A 22,647-nucleotide genomic window follows, 5' to 3' on the forward strand; every position below is an offset into this window, starting at 1 on the left:
ACATTTCTTGACCAATTTGAACCATTCCAACGTCAAGTCTGCTATACAGAATCATGGATGCTATATAGAGCAGTCACCTTTGCAAAGAACCAGTAATGAATCCCCTAAAAATCCCCAGTGGTGTACAATGGTACTGTAAGCAACCAGGAGTCCAATATTGTAGAACTGCATTTTTTTAACAGTGTAAATGTAGTACATTACCGTTGCCACAAGATGTCACTGTCCCCCCACCAGTGACACACCGAGGTAGGTCCCTCGCCTCTTTGGAGGAGCGATAGGACCCCCTTTTTCTGCAGCCCACCACAGATGGAATGGGGCAGACAGAGCCGAGGGTGGCCAGAGGTGTGACAGTGTGTGGACAAACACGGGCAGAGACACTCTCCGCCAGCGTTATTTATTTTTATTTATTTTTTATATCAGAAAGAAAAAACTAAATCCAAGTTTTTCTGTACATGAACTGGAAAGGTTATGATTCATATCTTTAGATGTTTTGCAGCACTCTGACTGGCTGAGGAGGTTTTATTGGCGTTCAAGTTGTTTCTCTGGTAAGAATATCTGACACACGTGAATCCATCGAAAGTCGTCATAATATTTTTGAATGGATGATTTTCTTGTCTCATGCCAGGACAAAGTCACCGCGGCGCACGGACTACGATGCAAAGGATTTTGGAGGTTTGGCTGACCTTAGTGACACTGTGCGCCCTGGCGGCGGGGGTCTTCGGGGGCTACGGGCTGAGCATGTTTGCTGCCCAGTCCTCTCCTCCGGACCCGTGCTACGACGAGAACGGCAACCCCCGAAGGTGCATCCCCGACTTTGTCAACTCTGCCTTCGGCAAGGACGTGCGCGTGTCCAGCACGTGTGGCTTCCCCGCGGCCAGGTACTGCGTCGTGGCCGAGAAGGGCGACGAAAGGACGCGGGAATGCCACACCTGCGACGCGGGGGACCCAAAGAAATGTCACCCATCCGCTTATTTGACGGACCTGAACAATCCGCATAACCTCACCTGCTGGCAGTCTGAGAACTACGCGCAATATCCCCAAAACGTCACTCTCACCTTGTCTTTGGGCAAGAAGTTCGAGGTCACCTACGTGAGCCTTCAGTTTTGCTCACCCAGACCAGAATCCATGGCCATCTACAAGTCCATGGACTACGGCAAGTCCTGGGTGCCCTTCCAGTACTACTCGACCCAGTGCAAGAAGATGTACAACCGGCAGAACAAGGCGGTGATCACCAAGCAGAACGAGCAGGAGGCCATCTGCACGGACTCCCACACGGACATGCACCCGCTGACCGGGGGTCTCATCGCCTTCAGCACCCTCGACGGAAGACCCTCGGCGCACGACTTCGACAACTCCCCGGTCCTCCAGGACTGGGTGACGGCCACCGACATTAAGGTGATCTTCAGCCGGCTGCACACCTTCGGTGACGAGAACGAGGACGACTCGGAGTTGGCCCGAGACTCCTACTACTACGCCGTGTCGGACCTGCAGGTGGGCGGACGGTGCAAGTGCAACGGCCACGCGTCCAAGTGCGTCAAGGACAGAGAAGGTCATCTGGTGTGCGAGTGCAAGCACAACACGGCGGGACCCGAGTGCGACAGGTGCAAACCTTTCCACTACGACCGGCCCTGGCAGCGCGCCACGGCGAGGGAGGCCAACGAGTGTGTGGGTAAGCAAAAAAAAAGGGTAAAAAAATAAAAATAAATTCATAATAATAATAATAAAAAGAAATGATTAGAATACTCTGGAGCAAAAGTATGTTGGGATCCAATTTTGTTTTTACGCACGGGGATTGCGCATCAACCCATTGAATTGAACCCAGAGATTCTCCCGAAAGATCATAATTCCCGTGTTTTATATGCTCACATTTCAAATTAATAACGCGTAAGGTAAACAAATAACAAAACAAAACAAAACAAAACAAACAAAAAAACTACTACCCATGCACCCTGTTTTTCGATTGAATTTTCTAAGCTACGTTACATTTTGAATCTTGAGAAATTTAACACAATTATTTTCTGGATATTGTAATTAAGGACACGGTATAAAGTGGTTGACACGTCCTCCTCACAACTCTCAGGTTGAGGTTCGAATCTCAACTCTGGCCTTCCTGCCTGGTTCATCCTCATCATCATCCTCATCCTCATCCTCATCCTCATCATCATCATAATAATCCCCCTTAGTTGCATGGGTTTTCTCAGGGTACCCCAACTTCATCTCACATTCCCAAAACATGCATGTTAGGTTAATAGAAGACTCTTAATTGTCCTTATATGTAAGTGTCTGTATGTCTATATGCGCCCTACAATTGAATGGTGCCAATCCAGGGTGAAGAGAACTGGAATAGAAAATGTATGGATGGACATTGGCAATGAAAAATCAGTAGCTAAAAAAAAACTCCATTTATTAAAGTCAGTTGATAAATACTATTATTCAAATATTGTCTTGTATTATATGAACTTTTGAAATAAATCAACCACATCTTGCTATATCTGCCAGCAGAAGTGTTGTTTCCTAAATATCCAGCTCATTTGATTGATGAGGATGCACTTTGTTGGCTTCTGAGTTCTATCTGCACCCAAGGAAAATTCCAGAGGAGAAAAGAAAGAGTAGGAAGTCATTTGAACAACAGCAAGTGCGCCTAGCTATCCGAATGTGTCGCGGCTGCTTTGAGCAAGTCCCCTAAACTGCAGAGGGAAGGAAACTTTGTAGCTTCATTGCTAGACTTCGGGGGCGTGTTGTGTTTCCTTAAGAAGGTGCCATTACAGATTGGACAGATGATTAGGGCAGTTTCATTTTATGGCACCTACAGTGTTTAAACCGCCGCCTTAAAAGCGATTCCGAAAGAGAACACAGTGGGAGGTCATTTGAATTCCGATTTTAAACATTTCAGTGAAAGTGAAACGTATAGCTGTAATGCTTATTATTTTTTTTTTCAAGCAGAGCAAGGGGGTGACTTCAGTGGGGCTATATCAACAAGTCATGGCCCTGAGTACCGTGAAGCAAAGCTGGAAAAGTAACAAGTTGTGACAATGCAGCGGTTTGCTCAACCAAACAGAACAAGTGAACAAGTTGTTCCCCTTGGCCTCCGCCTTTGGCCCCTTGCAAAGGCGGCATGTGAGTCTATTTTACTAAAACAAAAAGCTTGTCACTTGTGGCATCCATCTTGCTGTGTGTGGGAGGCCCTCTTTCACCACCCCCTTTTGTTTGCATGCGGTAGCACTGTCATCAGATACAAAAAAAAGTTGTTGTTTTTTAAAATGACAAAAACACACAGAAAAGCCAGACTGAGCACATCACGAGATAAAAGAGATTAAATAAAGCGAGTCTGACACCATAAAGCATGGGGGAAGACCTGGGGATGAGACGGCTTTAATCAGGTGGGATGAAAAGTGGTTAGTTAGTTAGGAGCCCCCTCATTGGTGTAAGAGCAACTAAATTGAACCCCCCCACCAATATGTGAATGTTTGTAATCATTTTCTTAAATTTGTTCTTAGAAAGGAGGTTCTAAGTGGGATTTACAAAAATGTTTAAATAATAAAAAAAAAATACATTTATAATAAGTCCAGATGATTAAGTTACAATGATATCCTAAATCCTACAGGGTACAATAAGCATTTTGTGCATTTTCTCCTCTGGCCTCTTCCACATTTCAAAAACATGCACGTTAGGTTCATTGAAAACTCTTTAGGTGTAAATTGCCGTTTGTTTGTATCTGCAATGCGACTGCCTGGCGACCAGTCCCGGGTGTACATTGCCTCTTGCCAAAAATCAGCTGGAATAGGCTGCTACGCACCCTTGACTCGAATGAGGATACGCGCTATAGAAAAGGCAAGGATATTATACAACAGTCAGTTCTCACTCATTGAGTGCAAATGTGAATTGTTGTCTGTCTCTATAAGTGCCCTTTAATTGACTGGCCATTAATCCAGGATGAAGTCTGCCTTGGAAAGATGGACAACTATTGCAGAAAAAATATCAGTACTCTTGTGGTATCTGTTTTAATCACACTCTCAGAAGTATTCATCTGAAGTAAAATATGATCTCTTCTGGTTGAACACAGGGTGATCAACTGTGAATTCTTTTGTATTTATAAACACATTTTCCCATAAGACGTAACGGAAACTGAATTACTCTATCTATGTACTGTATGTAACTGTGAAGGCAATAATGAATATAATGAATATTTGGACATTCCTAACCGCCACAGAAGGGTAAAAATGTATACCATGACATTTATACCTTTTATGTAGTGTATGTACTCTTCGTCAAAGCACTTCACCCATGACCCTGAACAGAATAAGCGGTAGAAGATAAACAAGTGAGTACCTGTATAGTAATTATATTGTATACAATAAAATTAAGCAAAAATAAGTCCCCCATCAATAAAGTGTTCAAATTCTGAATAATGTAAAAACAATGAATTGTAAACTCCTCCTTAACTTGGATGACAAGCGAGAGACAGAAAACAATGTCCAGCAGTAGATTACTGAGTGTAGATTTCATGTCGTTGAGAGAAAACACATATGATGGCACGTGTTGTGTCCCAGGCAGCTGCTTCATATTCTCTCCATGTGCAGTGCAGCAATGAATCCATACCGCCAGGCAACCCCCCCCCCACCCACAGTCTGGTCTGAGTGATCGGCTGTAAAGGCAACTGTGTGGGAAACACTTGCTTGCCAAGTTGATACTGAGAGTTGAAAATGGTAGCTTTTATCATTCACACGTATAATTCTGTGCTTTATTCTTGCCATGGTAATACTATGTAATTGTATCTGTACCTCAGTTCAATGAACAGGCGAGATGTTTTCAGACGGGTGCGTCACTTTATTTGCAGCTTGGTACCATCAGACTGACAACAACATGCTACGATTGTCAAGTAAGACGACGATTTCCCTGGCCGCTGTGGCCACATTACAATAAGACCAAGAGATGAAATGGGTAAGAAGAAAGGTTAGAGTGTGGATATTTCTGAGGCTGTTGGCAATGGTAGCCTCATCCTTGCCAATAAATATGGTTAAGGATTATTGAAACAAAACTCCCTACACAGTCAAATGGTGCACTGACATTGGTAAATGGGCAAATGAGAATAAAGCTAAATATTCTACAACCCCAATTCCAATGAAGTTGGGACTTTGTGTTAAACAAATAAAAGCAGAATACAATGATTTGCAAATCATGTTCAACCTATATTTAATTGAATACACTACAAAGACAAGATATTTAATGTTCAAACTGATAAACTTTATTGTTTTTAGCAAATAATCATTAACTTAGAATTTTATGGCTGCAACATGTTCCAAAATAGCTGGGACAGGGTCATGTTTACCACTGTGTGACATCACGTTTTCTTTTAACAACATTCAATAAATGTTTGGGAACTGAAGAAACAAATTGTTGAAGCTTTGTAGGTGGAATTCTTTCCCATTCTTGCTTGATGTACAGCTTCAGCTGTTCAACAGTCCAGGGTCACCGTTGTCGTATTTTACGCTTCATAATGCGCCACACATTTTCAATGCGAGACAGGTCTGGACTGCAGGCAGGCCAGTCTAGTACCCGCACTCTTTTACTACGAAGCCACGCTGTTGTAACACTTGCAGAATGTGGTTTGGCATTTGGCATTGTCTTGCTGAAATAAGCAGGGGCGTCCATGAAAAAGACATTGCTTGCATGGCAGCATATGTTTCTCCAAAACCTGTATGTACCTTTCAGCATTAATGGTGCCTTCACAGATGTGCATCTTACCCATGCCATTGGCACTAACACGGCCCCATACCATCACAGATGCTGGCTTTTGAACTTTGTGTCCATAAAAGTCCGGATGGTTCTTTTCCTCTTTGGCGCAGAGGACACGAAATCCACAATTTCCAAAAACAATGCAAAATGTGGACTTGTCGGACCACAGAATACTTTTCCACTTTGCATCAGTCCATCTTAGATGAGCTCGGGCCCAGAGAAGCCGGCGGCGTTTCTGTGTGTTGTTGATAAATGGCTTTTGCTTAGCATAATAGAGTTTCAAGTTGCACTTACGGATGTAGCACCGAACTGTGTTTACTGACATTGGTTTTCTGAAGTGTTCCTGAGCCCATGTGGTGATGTCTTTTACATATTGATGGCGGTTTTTGATGCAGTACTGCCTAAGGGATCGAAGGTCACGGGCGTTCAATGTTGGTTTTCGGCCTTGCCGCTTACATGCAGTGATTTCTCCAGATTCTCTGACCCTTTTGATGATATTCTGGACCGTAGATGATGAAATCCCTAAATTCCTTGCAATTCTACGTTGAGGAACATTGTCCTTAAACTGTTCGACTATTTTCTCACACACTTGTTCACAAAGAGGTGAACCTCACCCCATCTTTGCTTGTGAATGACTGAGCAATTCAGGGAAGCTCCTTTTATACCCAATCATGGCACCCACCTGTTCCCAATTACCCTGTTCACCTGTGGGATGTTCCAAACAGGTGTTTGATGAGCATTCCTCAACTTTCTCAGTCTTTTTTGCCACCTGTCCCAGCTTTTTTGGAACGTGTCGCAGCCATAAAATTAATGTTATTAGTTAATGATTATTTGCTAAAAACAATAAAGTTGATCAGTTTGAACATTAAATATCTTGTCTTTGTCGTGTATTCAATTAAATATAGGTTGAACATTATATGCAAATCATTCTGTTTTTATTTATGTTTAACACAAGGTCCCAACTTCATTGGAATTAGGGTTGTATTTAAATAATGTCTGTAATTGGATAAGTACTAAAATGTGTTGAATATATTGATAGTTTTGTGGCCACCAGTACATTGAGCAGTTATTAATCCATACTAGGCTAATACTAGGTCTAATATTGATTAAATAAGAACCAAGCATTGTCAATTTTACAATGGGGAAGTTTTTGATTTGGGAACAATTACTTTTGTACATGTTAGTGAAGTCAAAGTTTGCAGCTCTAAAACCCTGACGATAGCGTTTCGTTGTTGGGCCAAAAATTGTTTGGCTGTCGTGCTAATGTTGCTAAAGCTTAGTGAGGGTGAAAACCCTAATTCCTAGAAACACTCAAATGGACTTGATGTTATGTTGCTACACGCGGTGTGATAATTGTAAGTTTTTAACAGTTCCCAATGGGTGAAGAAGTGAACAAGAAGTGAAGGATCGAGGATGTTGGCTGGCAAATATTTATGCTAGCGGGACAGTAATGTTAAAACAAGTAGCAGATGCCAGCAACAATTATTGTCCAGGTTAAGATTTGGTGCCCAGTCAACATGGTTCTCTCCATCCAAGGGAGGTTTACCTGAAAAATGTTTCAACACTTACTAAAGAGCACTGGAATTTGTGAAAGCCACAATCTCAGTCTTTTCCTTTGCATATGTTCTGTTGTTTCTCCCTGATTCCAGATTGGTGCCAGTAAGCCGCTCAAATGAGACTTTGTCCCTCCCACCTGTATTGTTAAAGCCAAACACTGTACAGTAATTCACCATTATTTGATATTAGCTATCAAGCAGATTTCTCTATTCACACACTCACAGAGCACCGGGATATAACGCGTCAACCTCCAGGATGGTGGCAGCGGGCATGTCCACAGGTGTGTGACGTAAAACTAGGAAAACTATCTATTCTGGATATTTTAGCTGGCTATGATTGCATCTGTTGCTGTCGTTAGTGCTGAGTTTCAGACATATTACTTGACCCATCATATTAAGTTTATCAAGTAGATCCATCAGGACAATCATGGTCTTACTTTGTGTGGCTATAAATGCATTAGTCTGCTGACTTCTCTGAGGCTCAGATGTTAGAGACCATCACACTAACAATATTTGTTGTCAGTGTGTTTTTATCTGATTATCGTCGGTTCTAGTCGAGACGCATTAATTGGATTCTTGAGTCCTCTTGTCATGCAAACAAGTTGGGTGTCAATGATTGCTTGTGTTGCATTCCTTGACTCGTGGCAACTAAAGCACACGTTAGTTTCTTAATAATTTCTTTTCTTCATGTCATGTAGATCCAGAGACAGGACACGATAATATTTTGTGATCTTCTTTCTTGCAGGCCAAGCAAGGAGTTCTAACCTTGTCACTTTAGCTTTGTTGTGCTAGAATCTGCTGTTTGGTTCAGCTGTTTCTGTGTTGAATTCCATTGTTCCTTTTAGTGTTTACGCATTAGAGTTAGGAAGGGCTGGTAAGGCTAACAGCTGGTGATGCAAGTAATTATTATTTAGCTTCCTTTCATGGCTCAATTGGAATGCTGATGAGGTGCAAGGGTTATTAGCAAGTGATGTTTCACTATCTACACATTGTAGGACTCCAGTAAATTGAAAATTGTAAACTGTCCAGTAATTCTAATTTGTAGCCCAGATACCCGTTTTCTCTTCTCAGAGGTTCTGAATGTTTCCTCAATGAACCTAAATCCTATTTGATCACTTAGATCCAACCGTTCAGTTGCATCACTCAACCTGTGAGTCAGTGCTACTTTGATTCTAGTTTTAGTGCGGGTTGCACATGGGAAGAGTAGTTAGCACATTCACCTCAAGGGTCGGTGATATGGGGTTCAAATCTGGGCTCTGGCCTTCCTGTGTATGTTTTTTTTCCCTGTGCTTGGATTCTCCAGGTACAACGGCTTCCTCTTACATTCCAAAAACATGTTTCTTAGGTTAGTTGAAAAGTCTATCTAAATTATCTGTGAGTGTGAATGGTTGTATGTTTATTTTTTCCCTGCGATTGCCCGGCAACTAGTGCATGGTGTACCCCGTCTAGTAGTGCAGAGAATGGATGAATGGATGTATAGTTTCAGGGTATAATGGCTTTCTTGAGTCTCCCAATGAATCTTGTCATTACTAAAGCTTTATGCTTCAGATGAGATGGCTAATTTGTCCCTTTCTTCTGAACGTGATATTCTGTTTTTAACAGTATAACTTGAAATCTTCTAAATTACATCCTCTCTGACATCAAAGTACATTAGCATAAGTAAAATGTTGAGTCGTCGTACTGAATTTTAAAACTTCAAATTTCAATTTCACAAGACATAGCAAATGTACAGTAGATCCTGCCTGTCCGACCGACAGTGTAGGGTGGCAACGTCGACTTTGTCACAGAGTAGAATATCACTCATGTCTAACAAACTTCCTAGCGGCAGTTCTCCTAGATTGCGGGTTTTCACTGTAGCTGTCACTCAGCTTTCAGATGGGCAGAACCATCGCCAGACCTCAGTCTTAAGGGGGGCACATGAAATGCATGAGGGGGGTGGCAATTATTATTATTAGCCTACAGAGAGTACTTACTTTTCTACTTTTGATGAGCCTAAACTCTATTTGCACAGTACACTGCCGCACAAAGGGTCGGTGCTAGCTTAGGATGCTTGTGTAATGTTGGTGTAGAAGAACTTGAGAGCCTTGAGCTCAATCCCATCAAACACATTTGGGATGAACTAGAACAGAGATTGTGGGCCTCATAAATGTTTTTGTGAAGGACTGTAAAAAAAAACAAAAAAAAAACATACTCACAGATTCTAAAATGGCCTCATGTCCATATAAGAGTTGAAGAGCTGCATGCAAAGTGGATTAATAAGGACATGAGTGTGTCAATTACCGGTTGGCAATCATCCTGGGAGCTGCGCTGTTACTCCAATAGTCCTAAAAAAGGAGAGGTAAAATGCATGCTGAGAAAATATTTAACAATGTGGATCATTCTGGAGATGGATGTGGAACATGTTTGCTCATAAACCCAAGCAAGAGTTTTAAAAATCAACAGTGTTGCTGCTTGCAAGTCACGCTGTGAGTCTTGAAAGTCAAAACAACAAGAGCACCTTTTAAAAACAGTGCATTCTTTCTTTGCTCAACAAGTTCGTCACATGAAAGCAGCTCACGGAAAGAGGAAACACCAGTTCGGACATGAAGCAAGCAGCCTCTTGAGGCCCCAAAATGCCATACTACACAGAACCAGTCATCATTTGAAAGAGAAGTTCTTAATTTGGTTTAAGATCCAACCACAGGTATCTGAAGCTGTTACTGTCTCTCTGGCCCATCTTTGTCCACGGACTGACCACTGAAATGCTGATTGTGCTGCCCGCCTTCCATTTGGGTCAACAGGTTGGGCCCCGCCAGGCCAACTCACCATCTGTCTCTCATTTGAGCTCCTTAGCGTTGGCTCATATGATGATTGGAGCAAAGCATGATGTCATAGATCTTTAGTGATGATTCTTCATTCACACTCCTCTCTTCTTTTTCCCATTTACTCCCTTGCCCATCGATGTGTGCCAGTACCATGGTATAGGCAACCACTGCTTTTGAATTGAATGTACACAGAGAAGATCAGAACACAATCATCAAAACAACTGCATGTGTTGCTATTGTGGTCGGTTGTTTGTTTAGATCCCAGTTAATGACTACAATAGTTGTTTCCCCTTTGGGCTTGAACATTACAGCATTCAGATGTGCTATATAAATAGTCCGACCCAAAACAGCAAATTGGATTTAATAATAAAGATTACATGAGAATATGAGAAGATGTAGTGAAGAAAAAAGGAGAATAAGTATGTGGAAAAAATTGATTCCAGGTGAAAGCAAACATAAAACCTGCTCTGGTTGATAGGAAACAGGTGTGAGGCAGGTTGGGGAATATTTCTTGGCCTTCCAACACAGTTGAAAGTCACACACCCTTGAAAATCCCATCAGCAGCAGAGTGCCAGTTAGATGGACTGACGAGCCTCAGTCATCTAGAACATGACGAAGCTTGACTGCTGCTCGGGGGTCCTGCAATGGAAAAGTCAAACAATGTGGCCAGCAGCAGTTTAGTGAGTGGAAATGCAGAGGAACAGTCAATGTCAAGCACGTTTGCTTTCTTTTCTGTTTCATATGTCTGTGCTTGATGTGTTTTACAATGTCTATGTAGAGGGTACTTTCTGTTCATAACCTCTACAGACAGAATTTCTAGGTGCAGCCGAGGCATTTAGGAGGTCCTGTCTGGTGGCCTCAGTATTACGTCTCTGTTTTTTGTAGATGAAGTGGTTCTATTGGCTTCATCAAACCGAGATCTTCACCTATCGCTGGAACGGTTCGTGTCTGAGTGCGAAGCGGTGGGGATGAGAATCAACACCACGAAATACAAAGCCATGGTCCTCAGTCAGAAAAGGGTGGAGAGCCCTCCTCAGGTCAGGAATGAAATCCTGCCCCAATTGGAGGAGTTCAAGTATCTTGGGGTCTTGTTCACGAGTGAGGGAAAAATGGAGCGGGAGAGTGACAGGCGGCTCGGTGTAGTGTCTGCAGTGACGCTGACTCTGTATCTGTCTGTCGTGGTGAAAAAGGAGCTGAGCTGAAAGCTGAGGCTCTCAATGTAACGATCGATCTATGTGGCCACCCTCACATATGGTCATGAGCTATGGGTTGTGACCGAAAGAATGAGATCACGGGTACAAGTGGCTGAATTGAGTTTTCTCCGCAAGGTGTCCGGGCTCTTCCTTAGGTCATCCAAGAAGGACCCAGAGTAGAGCCGCTGCTCATCCACATTAAAAGGAGCCAAATGAGGTGGCTCGGGGATCTGGTTAGGATGCCTCCTGGACGCCTCCCTGGTTCGGTGTTCCGGCCACGTCCCACCAGGAGAAGGCCCCGGGGAAGACCCGGGACACATTGGAGAGACTATGTCTCCCAGCTGGCCTGGGAACACCTGGGATCCCTTTGGAACACCTGGATGAAGTGGCTGGGGAGAAGAAAGTCTTGGCTTCTCTGCTAAGACTACTGCCCCCGCGACCCAACCCCGGATAAGTGGAAGAAAATGGATGGATAGACAAGTACTTTCACTGGACACCTCATTAGGTATACAAGCACATTTTACTGACATGCAATACAAAAGCAAAAGTACTTTTGCGCTTGGCAGAGGTAATAGTGCTCAGTTGTGATTGACAATGTAAACGTATTTATAATTTAACTGAGAGATGTTTCTAGTATTTTTGTCAAGAATGCTGATGGTGGATTCCAAAGAAAACACACACAATAAAGTAGAATTTACAGAATTTATTTAAACAAAAAAAAGCACACATGCATGAGGGAAATGCAAGTAATCAAAATCGATGTGACAAAATGTCAGCATGAAATTAGTTAACAATCAAATTGCTGTACGCAAAGCCACAAAAAGAAAACACCCATACAAACTAAAATACTAAATAAAAAAACTACACAAGGCAGCAATCAGGTAAGAGAAAATCACAGTAGTATTTACAACCAAACTGGAGACGAAAAGTAGCTACTGGCAGAAAAACAAGACAGACGCGGAATAAGCACAAGAGTAGCAAAATACTGAGGCAGTGGAAATGAGCAAACAACAATAACTCGCCGTCATTCTTCCATTTCTCCTGTGTCTAAATAACCTACTGATGACAACTCGCCAGCAGGTGTGACTCAGGAGACTCCGCCCACCTCTCTCCATGGAGAAAGGAAGAAAAAAAGCAGAGCAGCAACAAAATAGGATTGTGACAATTTTGACCCTATCTAGTATCTAATGGAGGACATAACTATATGAAACACTACAACCATGATAATAAACATTGTTCTGTTACGATACCATAGGTATTTATCAGACATGATTACATCATCAATCAAAATGTAAAGACAGCATTTTTTCATCCAGTTTATGTATTGTATTTTGTTGGTTAAACTGAATAAATGTATGTATTTTACATACACATATGAACACAAAGAATTACAAAGTGCTCAATGGCAGCAGCAAAAGATCCTTCATCGTGTTGCAAGATAAAAGACCCAAAACATACTGACAAATCAACAACATAATTCAACAGGGGAAAGAAGTGGAAGGTTTGAGTGTCAATACTGCGTCAATCTGGAGACTTAAACCCCATAGAGCACGCATTTGGCCAGGTAGTGATTAATCCCCCAAAGCAACAACCACTGAAAGAAGCTGTGGTAAAATCATGGAAAATATGAAAGTTTGGTGATGTTAATGTGTTACAGGCTTGATGCAGTTACTGCTTGTATCCATCTTTTGATGTCAAACCCAAATGTTTTCAGTTAAAGCAAAACAAAAAAGGAAAAAAAAGAAAGAAATTGGCCTCACTGTTCCAATGCTTTTGAAGGAGACTGTGAACAAAAAACATTTATATTATCCATTAAATACTAAAGGACAGAGGAAAACCAGAGACAGAATAGATGTCATGTTTAATAAATTTTTTTGAACACATTTAGAAACAATTTGACCAATTATATTATCGATTAACGATCGAAATGAAAATATTTATGGTAAGAGAAAACAGAAGAGCTTCAACTATTCGAATTAGCTATTTTCCCCTGGTTCAAAATGACACAAGAAGACTTCAATCTATGAGAAAGGACTCATTTTTACATGATGTCCATATTATATGGTGTGTTCGTAGCTTGGCTCAGCTTTTTTGTTTTTTTTTCACCATGAATAAGGATGGCGGAAAATAAACAAGAACATACTAAACATACAAATATTGAAACAAAGTAAAACAATTGTATCATAATATCAAACATGAAAAAGGGTAGCATGCATTGTTGTGACGAGCCCCTGGTCCATAATGAAGGCTGGAGTCTACATCCAACCAAAAAAATAAAATTAAATTAAAAAAAAATGACAGAGACCATATTTGCAGTGCAATCCATGTCTTAAATCAACACATAAACCAATGAGAACAATGCTTCCAAAAGCTGGCATTCACTCTGTCGCCTCAAGTCGTCCTTCCAACGTCAGCCCGTCTGACTTAAGAAAAAAGTGTTTCTGTATACAAAAGCCTATTTAAACAAAGAAAAGCATTTTGTAGATTTAAAATAAAATAATCCATGTTGTGTTACAGCCCAGTGTCCTGTGGGTAAGAGCTGCATGTTTTCAAGATTTGGTTGTTTCTCTGAGCACATAATTCAAGACAGAAAGGAGCCGTTTTGACAGAGAAAGGGTTCTGACAGCATACTAAAACTGTCATGTGCTGTGACGGGCTTTTGTGGACTGCAACAACTTCATAGCATTGATTGCGGATTTGTATCCCTCATCTATCGTTTTTTTCTGCATACAACTGAGCAGTGCATGCATTAAACTGAATCTTACATTTTCTTTAAAGACAAGTAAAATCTACAGATATACTCTATCTTTTTTAGATTGAAAATGATCTGAAAGAGATTCTACCTGAATTTATGCACCATTGAGCTTGTCTGACTTGTGACTTGAGGATGCATCACTATCTGTTGGGCCTCATCCTTTGTACAGTCGTGTGCCAGTGAGACTTCAAACTGTTTCCTCAGCTGTTTATTTTCCTTTCTATGTGGTAAACTTTATTTTATAGCTGAAATAGACGCGCAAGTCTGTGTGCGCGTGTGAATGCTTGAGCCTTTGTCCGAAGTCTGTCTGCATGGGGGTTGACTGGGAAAATCCAGCGTGGCATCAGGACCACCTACGGTGTGCACATTGATTCTCTTTGGAAAGTGTGAAGAAGGGCAGGCTAGGAATGATTAATTGGCCAGTGGAGGGACACGCTTCGGAGCTCAGCTTGAGACCCCAAGCCTGCTCTCCCGCTACACTTCCACCCGACACAAGCACCTCAGTGTCAGTGAGGTTTGCACTCCAGCCCTACTTTTTTAGGTACACCAGAACATTATTGTATTTATTCTTTGTGTTAAAATTTAAATCGTATTTTAACACTTTACTCAGTATATATTTAGATTATTGAGAATGTGACTTATAGGGGTAATTACTTTCTGCTGGTCATAGTAAAGTTTGCACTATGCTGGATGAATGTTAGAAAGGTTATTATGTTTAAGGAAACACACACACGACATCCCATGTTCTAACATTCATTAACGAATGTGACGTAGTTGTGCATGCGCATATCCACTGTCTCCACTTAGAGACCCTTTTGCAAAAGTTTGCTTTCCTCACTAACAGCCACAGTTTATCCATTTTTAGTTGAAAACCTTTTCATATAACATTTTCAGTTTGGTGGAGAGGAGGCGAAGGCAGGTGGACCCAAGTGCACCTGGGGCGTCAGTGGAGACTTATCCGACTCAGTCCACCTCTTAAAACAAGTACCAAGATACCAAGATACAATATAACAGCATGCAATTGATACCAAGATACAATATAACAGCATGCAATTGTGCCACGTAAAATGGGTTGAAAAAGTATTCATGACCCAGGCAGAGGCAGGCAGGGCAGTCAAAACTCAAAATATTTATTTAACAGAAGAAAACGCAAATGGAGGTAATTCAAAGTTCAAAACAATCCTAGAAACTAGGAAAATGAGGACAACTGGGAACAGACATTCGACATGTGCAAGAATCGACATATGACATGACATTCGACAACGACCTGAAACCGAATGAACAGAGAAAGGGAACTAAATACACAGACTAATGACGAACAGATGAGAAGTAGAGAAGGAGCTGATTGGCTGACACGAGGGATAAAGCTGACAAGACCCGGCTTCAGACAATGACACAACAAGCAGACAAAGACGGCACGAACACGGAAAACTACAAACACAAGACCAAACAATGCACCGATATAGTAAACAAAACAAAAAAATGGAAAAATTATGTGCTTCAGTGTCAAACCTTAGGAAAACCTAAAGTAAAAGAAACAAAATAATGACGAACATGACATCTGCAAAGTCATCCACTGACACTTCAAAGTTTGTGCTTGCAATACAACAAGAGAAGTCGAATGCCAATGTTTTTGGATTGTCGTATGCCTTCAATCCCGTTGTCAAAGAAGGTTTAGGTTGGAATGCGGGCTGGAATCCTGATTTGGATGTTTATTTTGGATATTTACATATTCTCACCGCGCTTGTGTGGGTTCTCTTTAGGTGATCCAAAATCTCCTCCAATTAAGAAAATATGCATGTTGGATTAAGTGAAGACTCAAATCGTGTGTAAACATCTTTTTCACACTATTTCCACCTTCTGGAGGTGCGCCATCCACCACGAGTCTACAGCCTCGCTCATCTTAGTGTTATATCACGCATGGGTCACCTGTGTCTTGCCACTTAAGTGCTGGCTAAGTGCTCTTTGGCATGGTCTTGATGATGGCAGATGCAACCATAGTGACGACACCCTCCATCATAACCACGAAATTTGGCTGTTGTGTTTGAGGAAAGGCACATTCTGTTTTTCCGGTTTTCTGTCACCCAACAAATAGACTGCATTGTGTCTCTCGCGTCACCATTTTCTGTATTTACCACACAACTGACAATTGAAAGAACATCATACACTCCAGGATATGCTGATTATTAAGACTAGAGAGCTAGTCGAACTTGGCGTGCTCTGACCAACCAGCACAACGGAGGAACGATTTTGAGGGCCAGCTCTCTGCCCCATAGATACCAGATTGGCCCTGTGAGAATGAATTTAAAATCTGATAAATTAAAGGAACCCATTGTCCCATTGCTAATGTCTTTTGTCAAGTTACATCTACCAGCACGGCAGATTCTGAAGGACCTGGCCAGATTACATTGGCATGGCAGCACATAAAGTAGAGACTGAAATGTGATTGGACAAGAAATCTAACATCCACAACGAACTGGAAGCAGTGCAGCCAGAATATATGCTAGGAAATTAAGAGATTCAAAACTCTTGTGAATTTGAAGGGCTATTCAGCAGTACAGATACAAAAACAATGCTATTTGCATACCATTTGTTTCATATAAAAACACCACTGTTCTGATGGTCATTCTTCTCTTGGTCAGTCTGGTTGCATGGGCTCATCAGTGATCGAATCCCGTTTTTAACAGTATTTGTCCTGCTCACCACAGCTACCAAGAAGCAGATGTCTCACCTACATAACAACAGCCCAACTTCACTCTCACAGCAGCAGACAACAGAAAGTGTCTCTATCTGAGCCAGTTTCCTCTTTCAGGAAAACCTTAACTTCTGACGTAAACCCCAGCGAGGCGCTCATAGAACGTTTTCGTTGTGTTTGCGCTTATTTACACAGACATCAAGGCCCAATTTCTCATGATAGAGAGTTGGAGATAATGCAGGGTGTCTGGTTCCCACTTCAGCCCACCACTGGGAAAAATAATGACCTCAGACGGAGCACAGAAACAATACACAGAGTGACTGGGCTCTGTTTCATGAGGTTTTTATGTTGTGGAGTGTCAGGATTACATCTAAAAAAAAAAATACACATGCTATAGTCTACATCTACCATCATACTGAGGACACTATAATGGATGAAGATGGGACTGCGATGTCGGGTGAACTTTGAATACTTAACATAAATGGAATGCCAATCGGTAAAGTGCAGACCTCCACGGTTGAACTATTTAAGAAGGCAAATGATTAGTAGAACACTTCCTGGTTCACACAAGATGCTCATGTGTAACACGACAGGACTGTATCATTTCTGAATCTGGGTTGTGGGCAAGAGTTTAATTGTGATGCAAACAGTAAAAAAAAAAAAAAAAAAAAAAAAAGGTTTATCAAATCCAAATAAAACAAAAATCAGCAATGAATTTTTGCTATCTGTCCATAGCAGGCAGTGGAAAATCCAAGATATCATACTTGGATGGATGGAGAGGACCAGGGGTGCTGTCATCAAAATTTCACATTTTCTTCTTTGGCACATGCACCCCTCCTCCACAAGGTTTTGTGGAAATTGGTCAGTTACTTTTTGTATGATCCTACTAACTGACAAAACAAAGACGTTCAAAACAATGCTTGTCATCGTAGTTTGTTTGCACTTGGTGGCTGTAGTACTGTAAACAGTACAGTGGTGTTACCGCCACTAAGGGCATGAATGTTCTTTTTCATTTGCATTTCTTTTTGGATGTGTCTTAGTAGGGCTATACAAAAACTACTTCCACAAAACAACGACTAAGACGGAACCAATAAAGTTTTGTTGCAGATCCAGGAATATTTCAGTTCTCATTCTGGAAACTCCTAGAGAGCCTCATGGTAGACATATCTTCTCCAAGATTTGTTTGCCAGTTGAGGAACAGTTGGTAACATGCACAACCACTTTTTGTAGCACTAAAATGGAACAGTATCAAACTCAACTTTTAACCGTGCATACACTTACTGTAGGCCTAATTTGATCATCTAATTTCCCAAATGAAAATCCTACCTTCATTGTTAGATGATACTTCATGAGTGCTGGTAAATACATCTATTTTTTCTTGTTCGTCAGATGATATTTACTTACTGTTTAAAATTTTGGAATGCTCCCCTAACAAAACCTTATGTGGAAAATAAGCATAGTGACAGTCAGTGGTTTCATTGACAGCAAGGGGGCCTCATACTGTAAACTACTTCAATGGGGGTAGCCTTTTATTTTGTCTTTAATAATGTTGACGGTTCACTGCAAAGGTTGCCAGAAGCTGGTGTGATTCAGGAAGAACCAAGCCTTTTCCTCTTCAGCTTGTACCAACGTCCTGGAGGCCACCTAGCAACCAGCACAAACTTTGGGGCCAAAATCAATGGAGTAGCTCTCTGATGTCTACTCAGTGTTTCCATAAAAACAATTGGTGACCATTAATTCTCTGACGTTTTCCTTCCTATCTGGAGAAAATGTGGCCATCGTGTTCAGTCTGTCATCCCCTTTTAAGTCACATTTCAACTGCCACTATGTTTTTTTTGTTTTTGTTTTTTGTGGTGAGCACACACTACAAAGTGGGAGCTCAGAGAAAATCCACATACCATAGTCGCAACTCACATCTTTGTATGTATCTAATCTTACCCACAATTAATCTTTCTGTCCTCGGTGCTCCCTCTCTTTCTACATTGGCCTCCAAGTGAATATAAAATGGAAAATAAGTGCTAAAACCTGAGGTATAGGGTTAATGCACACATAGGAGACATTTTTGACATAGGGATCTGGCTTGTTTGAAATAGATCCACGGAGCAAAGATCAGAAAAGCATAATAAACATGAGACCACAATGTGGATTTTCATCTCAGCGCTATGATTTACAGCCCATTGGCTTCCTACCTCCTTCTCCCGCTCTTCTTCTACATATGGGAGGACAGCGCGTGCCGGAGTGTTATAATAACCTCCCTGCTCAGCGGGAAACATTTGGACCAGAGCCGAACATTGACCAGAAAAGTCTCACAGATGCTTGGTGCAGGTTTAGTCCTTAGAGAATATCCCCCCTGACCACAAGCAAGTTTAACACTGCACTCAGGTCAGATCTACAGCCAAAACAAAATGCCATCGATGGAAAACTCTTCACGTTAGCTATGTAAGTTAAAAAAAATAACAATAAAACATTAGACAAGAAACCAAAATTTAAACAATGACAGTGATGTTGAAAAGAAACACATCATTTATGTAATAAAATAAACATACAGGATATTGACCTAACATTGCCAGAGGCCTCGCTGCTTCAGCACTGCTGGTTGGGCAATTGCATCTACTATAAGTGATGGTGAGAAAACAAGTAGCCAGCTATTCATTCTACCTCAAACTATACTGTATAATTAATAGGAACCATGAAAAAAAGGTCAAAAGAAACTGATAATGCCACACAGAATGTGAATGTGAATAAATGTGTGCACGTCACCTCACACGACGCAAGCAAGTGCAAGTGCACCCTTCATACTTCGTACAAACAAAAAGTCAAAACTCAAGAGTACACTTACTCACGCATGAGCCAATACAGGTTATACTTGTTATATAATTAATATATTCACCCCAGTGTCATGTGCACTTTATTCTCAATTTACAGTAACATGGGGAATCATTGTGTGCGCACACATGCAGGTAATGAATGGCGCATTGTTATTTTCGAATTAGAAGGCTCCATTCGATATCCACCATGTCAGGAGTTGTACTGATTTCAACCTCCCAGGCATTCTGGGAAATCAGGAGGGTTGGCATCTGTGATATTCCATGAAGATTCCAACACGGAAGAAACAATTCTCGATCGGCCAACGACATCAGCGCATCTACAGTAACTCCAAACTTACACATTTGTACAAACAAAGGCCTCATTTTTTAACTGCTATCATATCACTAACACTACTCAAAAGCCAGTTATCTTACTACGGTCTGTTGTGACTTTCGGTCTGTCCCGTCAGGGGTCGCAATGATTAGTCACTCGCATGATGTATTTGGCACAGTTTTTATACCAGCTGCCCTTCCTGACACAACCCAACCATTTTTGTGGCTGGGTAGTGGGGCAAGGGCCAGGAATCAAACCCGCGCCATCTGCATGAAAGGCAGCAGCATGCACCGCTACGGCACCAGTGCACATAACATGCATGGTGAATACTTTAAAAGGACCCAATTGCCTATTGGAAAATTGTTAAGTACTCATATTAACTGTTATTTCAACTCGGCCAAGTTCAATTCAATCCACTAAAATAGCTTCATGCTGTTGATGTCAGTTTGTATTGTATTTTGTGTGTACACTGGAAAAACAGATCTAAATTAGTTCAAATTGTTTCAAGGGAAACTATAATAATTGAGAGAACAAACGTAAATGTGGACTTAACATCCCAGTGATACATTATACATACAAAGATATATACAGTACATGCATACAAAAAAATCCAGCAGAAGCAGAAAGATCAGGTTTCATCACCTTTCCCATGACTTAAGGAAACAAGACGAGGAAGGAAAGAGCGTTCCTGTCAGTCTGTTTCCAGACCTACACTGCATGGGGGAGAGGCTCATTCATAAATACTGTATGAAGGACACCATTAACAAAAACTCACATTTATATAAACAAAATACAGTAATAGAACAAACTCAAAAGAGGTTGTAATGTACATCAAAACCTCATTGGGCAACTGATGGCAACATTAAATTATTATTTATTTAAGGCTGGACTTGTTTCCTTAAGTGGTCACTCGGAGAACAAAAGTCATATTTCATTTTATGAATCTTTCCAAATAAATGAAAAAAAAAATCTATCGGGCACCTTCAATTACGAGTACAGTATTACAAAATAGTAAAATGACATTAGACATTACACCCTTAGTTATGCTCGGTCTGAGCTCACTTATTGTGTTTCCATGCTTTTGCAGATGTAATGCACATATGAGGCAATCCATAGTGCAGTGTTTTACTGGCTTTAAGCCAGTGTGGTCAGTGCAACCTGTGCCGATAAAACTGTTCCAGTTAAAGGCGGATGTTTGTTTAACCTTCTGGCCACAAGCAGGTCATTATCATGCCCCACAAACATTATCGCCAGCTAAACTTAAATGGCATTGCCTAATGATGCATTATGCACACTCATGTCCCTTTAGGTCACCAAATGACATACACTGGCTGTTTATGTTGAGGTAGTGCATTCCGCACTCGCCAGGCAACAGGGCCGTTTACAGGCGCACAAAAGCATGGGGCTGCTTGATTGCTCTGCTAATTGATCTCGACCAGAGATCACAGAGCTTTGCCTGTAAAGACAGGGAACGCCTCCCGTGACATCGCCAGTAAATGGAAAGCTTTCAGTTCGCCAGCATTCAGCTACCAGGGTTGAGCTGGTGGCTGTAAGTTGACCACCTCAAAGGATGTTTTCAAGCACAATTTGTTACCTCAACAAGGGAATTCCACTGGAGGTGAAAAGTCAAGCGAAGCTACAGGAGCTGGCTTGGAGCTGATTGATATTTTTTGTGTTTCTCAGGGGCATATAGCACTGATACAACCCAAAATAATTGTTTTCATTCATCCTCATCTTTAACCAGCTTAAATAAACACCAAAGCACCAACCATTTCCAAAGCTAGTGGGCAGCAGATTTCTCCAAACAAGCACACAGAGGCATATTCTAGTTAAAGTTGAGATGGCTTTTTAGATAGCCTTTCATCAAGAGGAAAAACTCAATTTATTATCTAAGCTTATACCTTTTCGTCTTTTATCTGGTCCTAGGGCAAAAAAAAAACAACAACTTGGCTGCCTCTCAGAGGTGAAAGGTGAGCTCAGTGATGGCTCATTACATTTCTATGCGCGCTCTTGTGGTAGCAAAGCAGACACGACTACTCCCCACGGGGACGAGAGGTGTTACTGTGTCATTGGAAATGGTGACATCATTAGACTGATCGCATCTGTCCTTAAAGAGTCAAGCAGATGCTCCGAAACCTCCAGGTTAGCCTCTGCCCTTTGTGCCAGTTGTGATGGACAATATCTTAACTTGACTTTGACTTTCTCTAAATATATATACACTGTAATTTGTCGTGTATAATGTGCACCCCCCCCCAAAAAAAATTTCAAAAATCAATGGTGCGCATTATACATAGGTATAGGGAGAAATGAAAAAAAAAACGTTCCCATTTTATAAATGTATGCCGCCATCTAGTGGTTATGAAAAAGCGGTACACGTTCATTTCCATAGGCCACCGCCACCTAGAGTTTATGAGAAAGCTGTACACTTTCATTCTAATATGCCAGCACCACCTACAGGCTATGAAAAAGGTGTAGCTTACACTTTCATTCCAATATGACAGGGGTACGTATGACTGCATATACTGTATGTACAGTTGTGCTCATAAGTTCACATACCCTGGCAGAATTTGTGAAATATTGTTTTTTAAATACGACTGATGACTGAACAACAACCATCATTAATTTATTTATGGTTATGTTTTGTTTGATGATAATGCGTTTCTGAAATGCTTGAAAGTTTAATTTGAATCCCATTAAAATAAAACTAAATGTGTTTTGCCTGGTCCTTCATGTTTTCTTGAAAGAATTGTACCCATCTTACAAATTC

General features: G+C 41.3%; 1 protein-coding gene across 1 annotated transcript in view; it reads left to right on the forward strand.

Annotated features, from left to right (window-relative positions):
- The first annotated feature begins 321 nt into the window (after nucleotides 1-321).
- ntn1b (netrin 1b) overlaps nucleotides 322-22,647 on the forward strand; it is a 55,282-nt gene continuing 32,956 nt past the window's right edge. The window contains exons 1-2 of the mRNA XM_061700429.1: nucleotides 322-545; nucleotides 626-1,669. Of these exons, the coding sequence (XP_061556413.1) occupies nucleotides 655-1,669 (1,015 nt within the window). The 5' untranslated portion in view covers nucleotides 322-545; nucleotides 626-654. The remainder of the gene's footprint in view (nucleotides 546-625; nucleotides 1,670-22,647) is intronic.

The sequence above is a fragment of the Phycodurus eques genome, chromosome 16, assembly GCF_024500275.1.
Source record: "Phycodurus eques isolate BA_2022a chromosome 16, UOR_Pequ_1.1, whole genome shotgun sequence".
In the NCBI taxonomy this organism is placed as follows: Eukaryota; Metazoa; Chordata; class Actinopteri; order Syngnathiformes; family Syngnathidae; genus Phycodurus; species Phycodurus eques.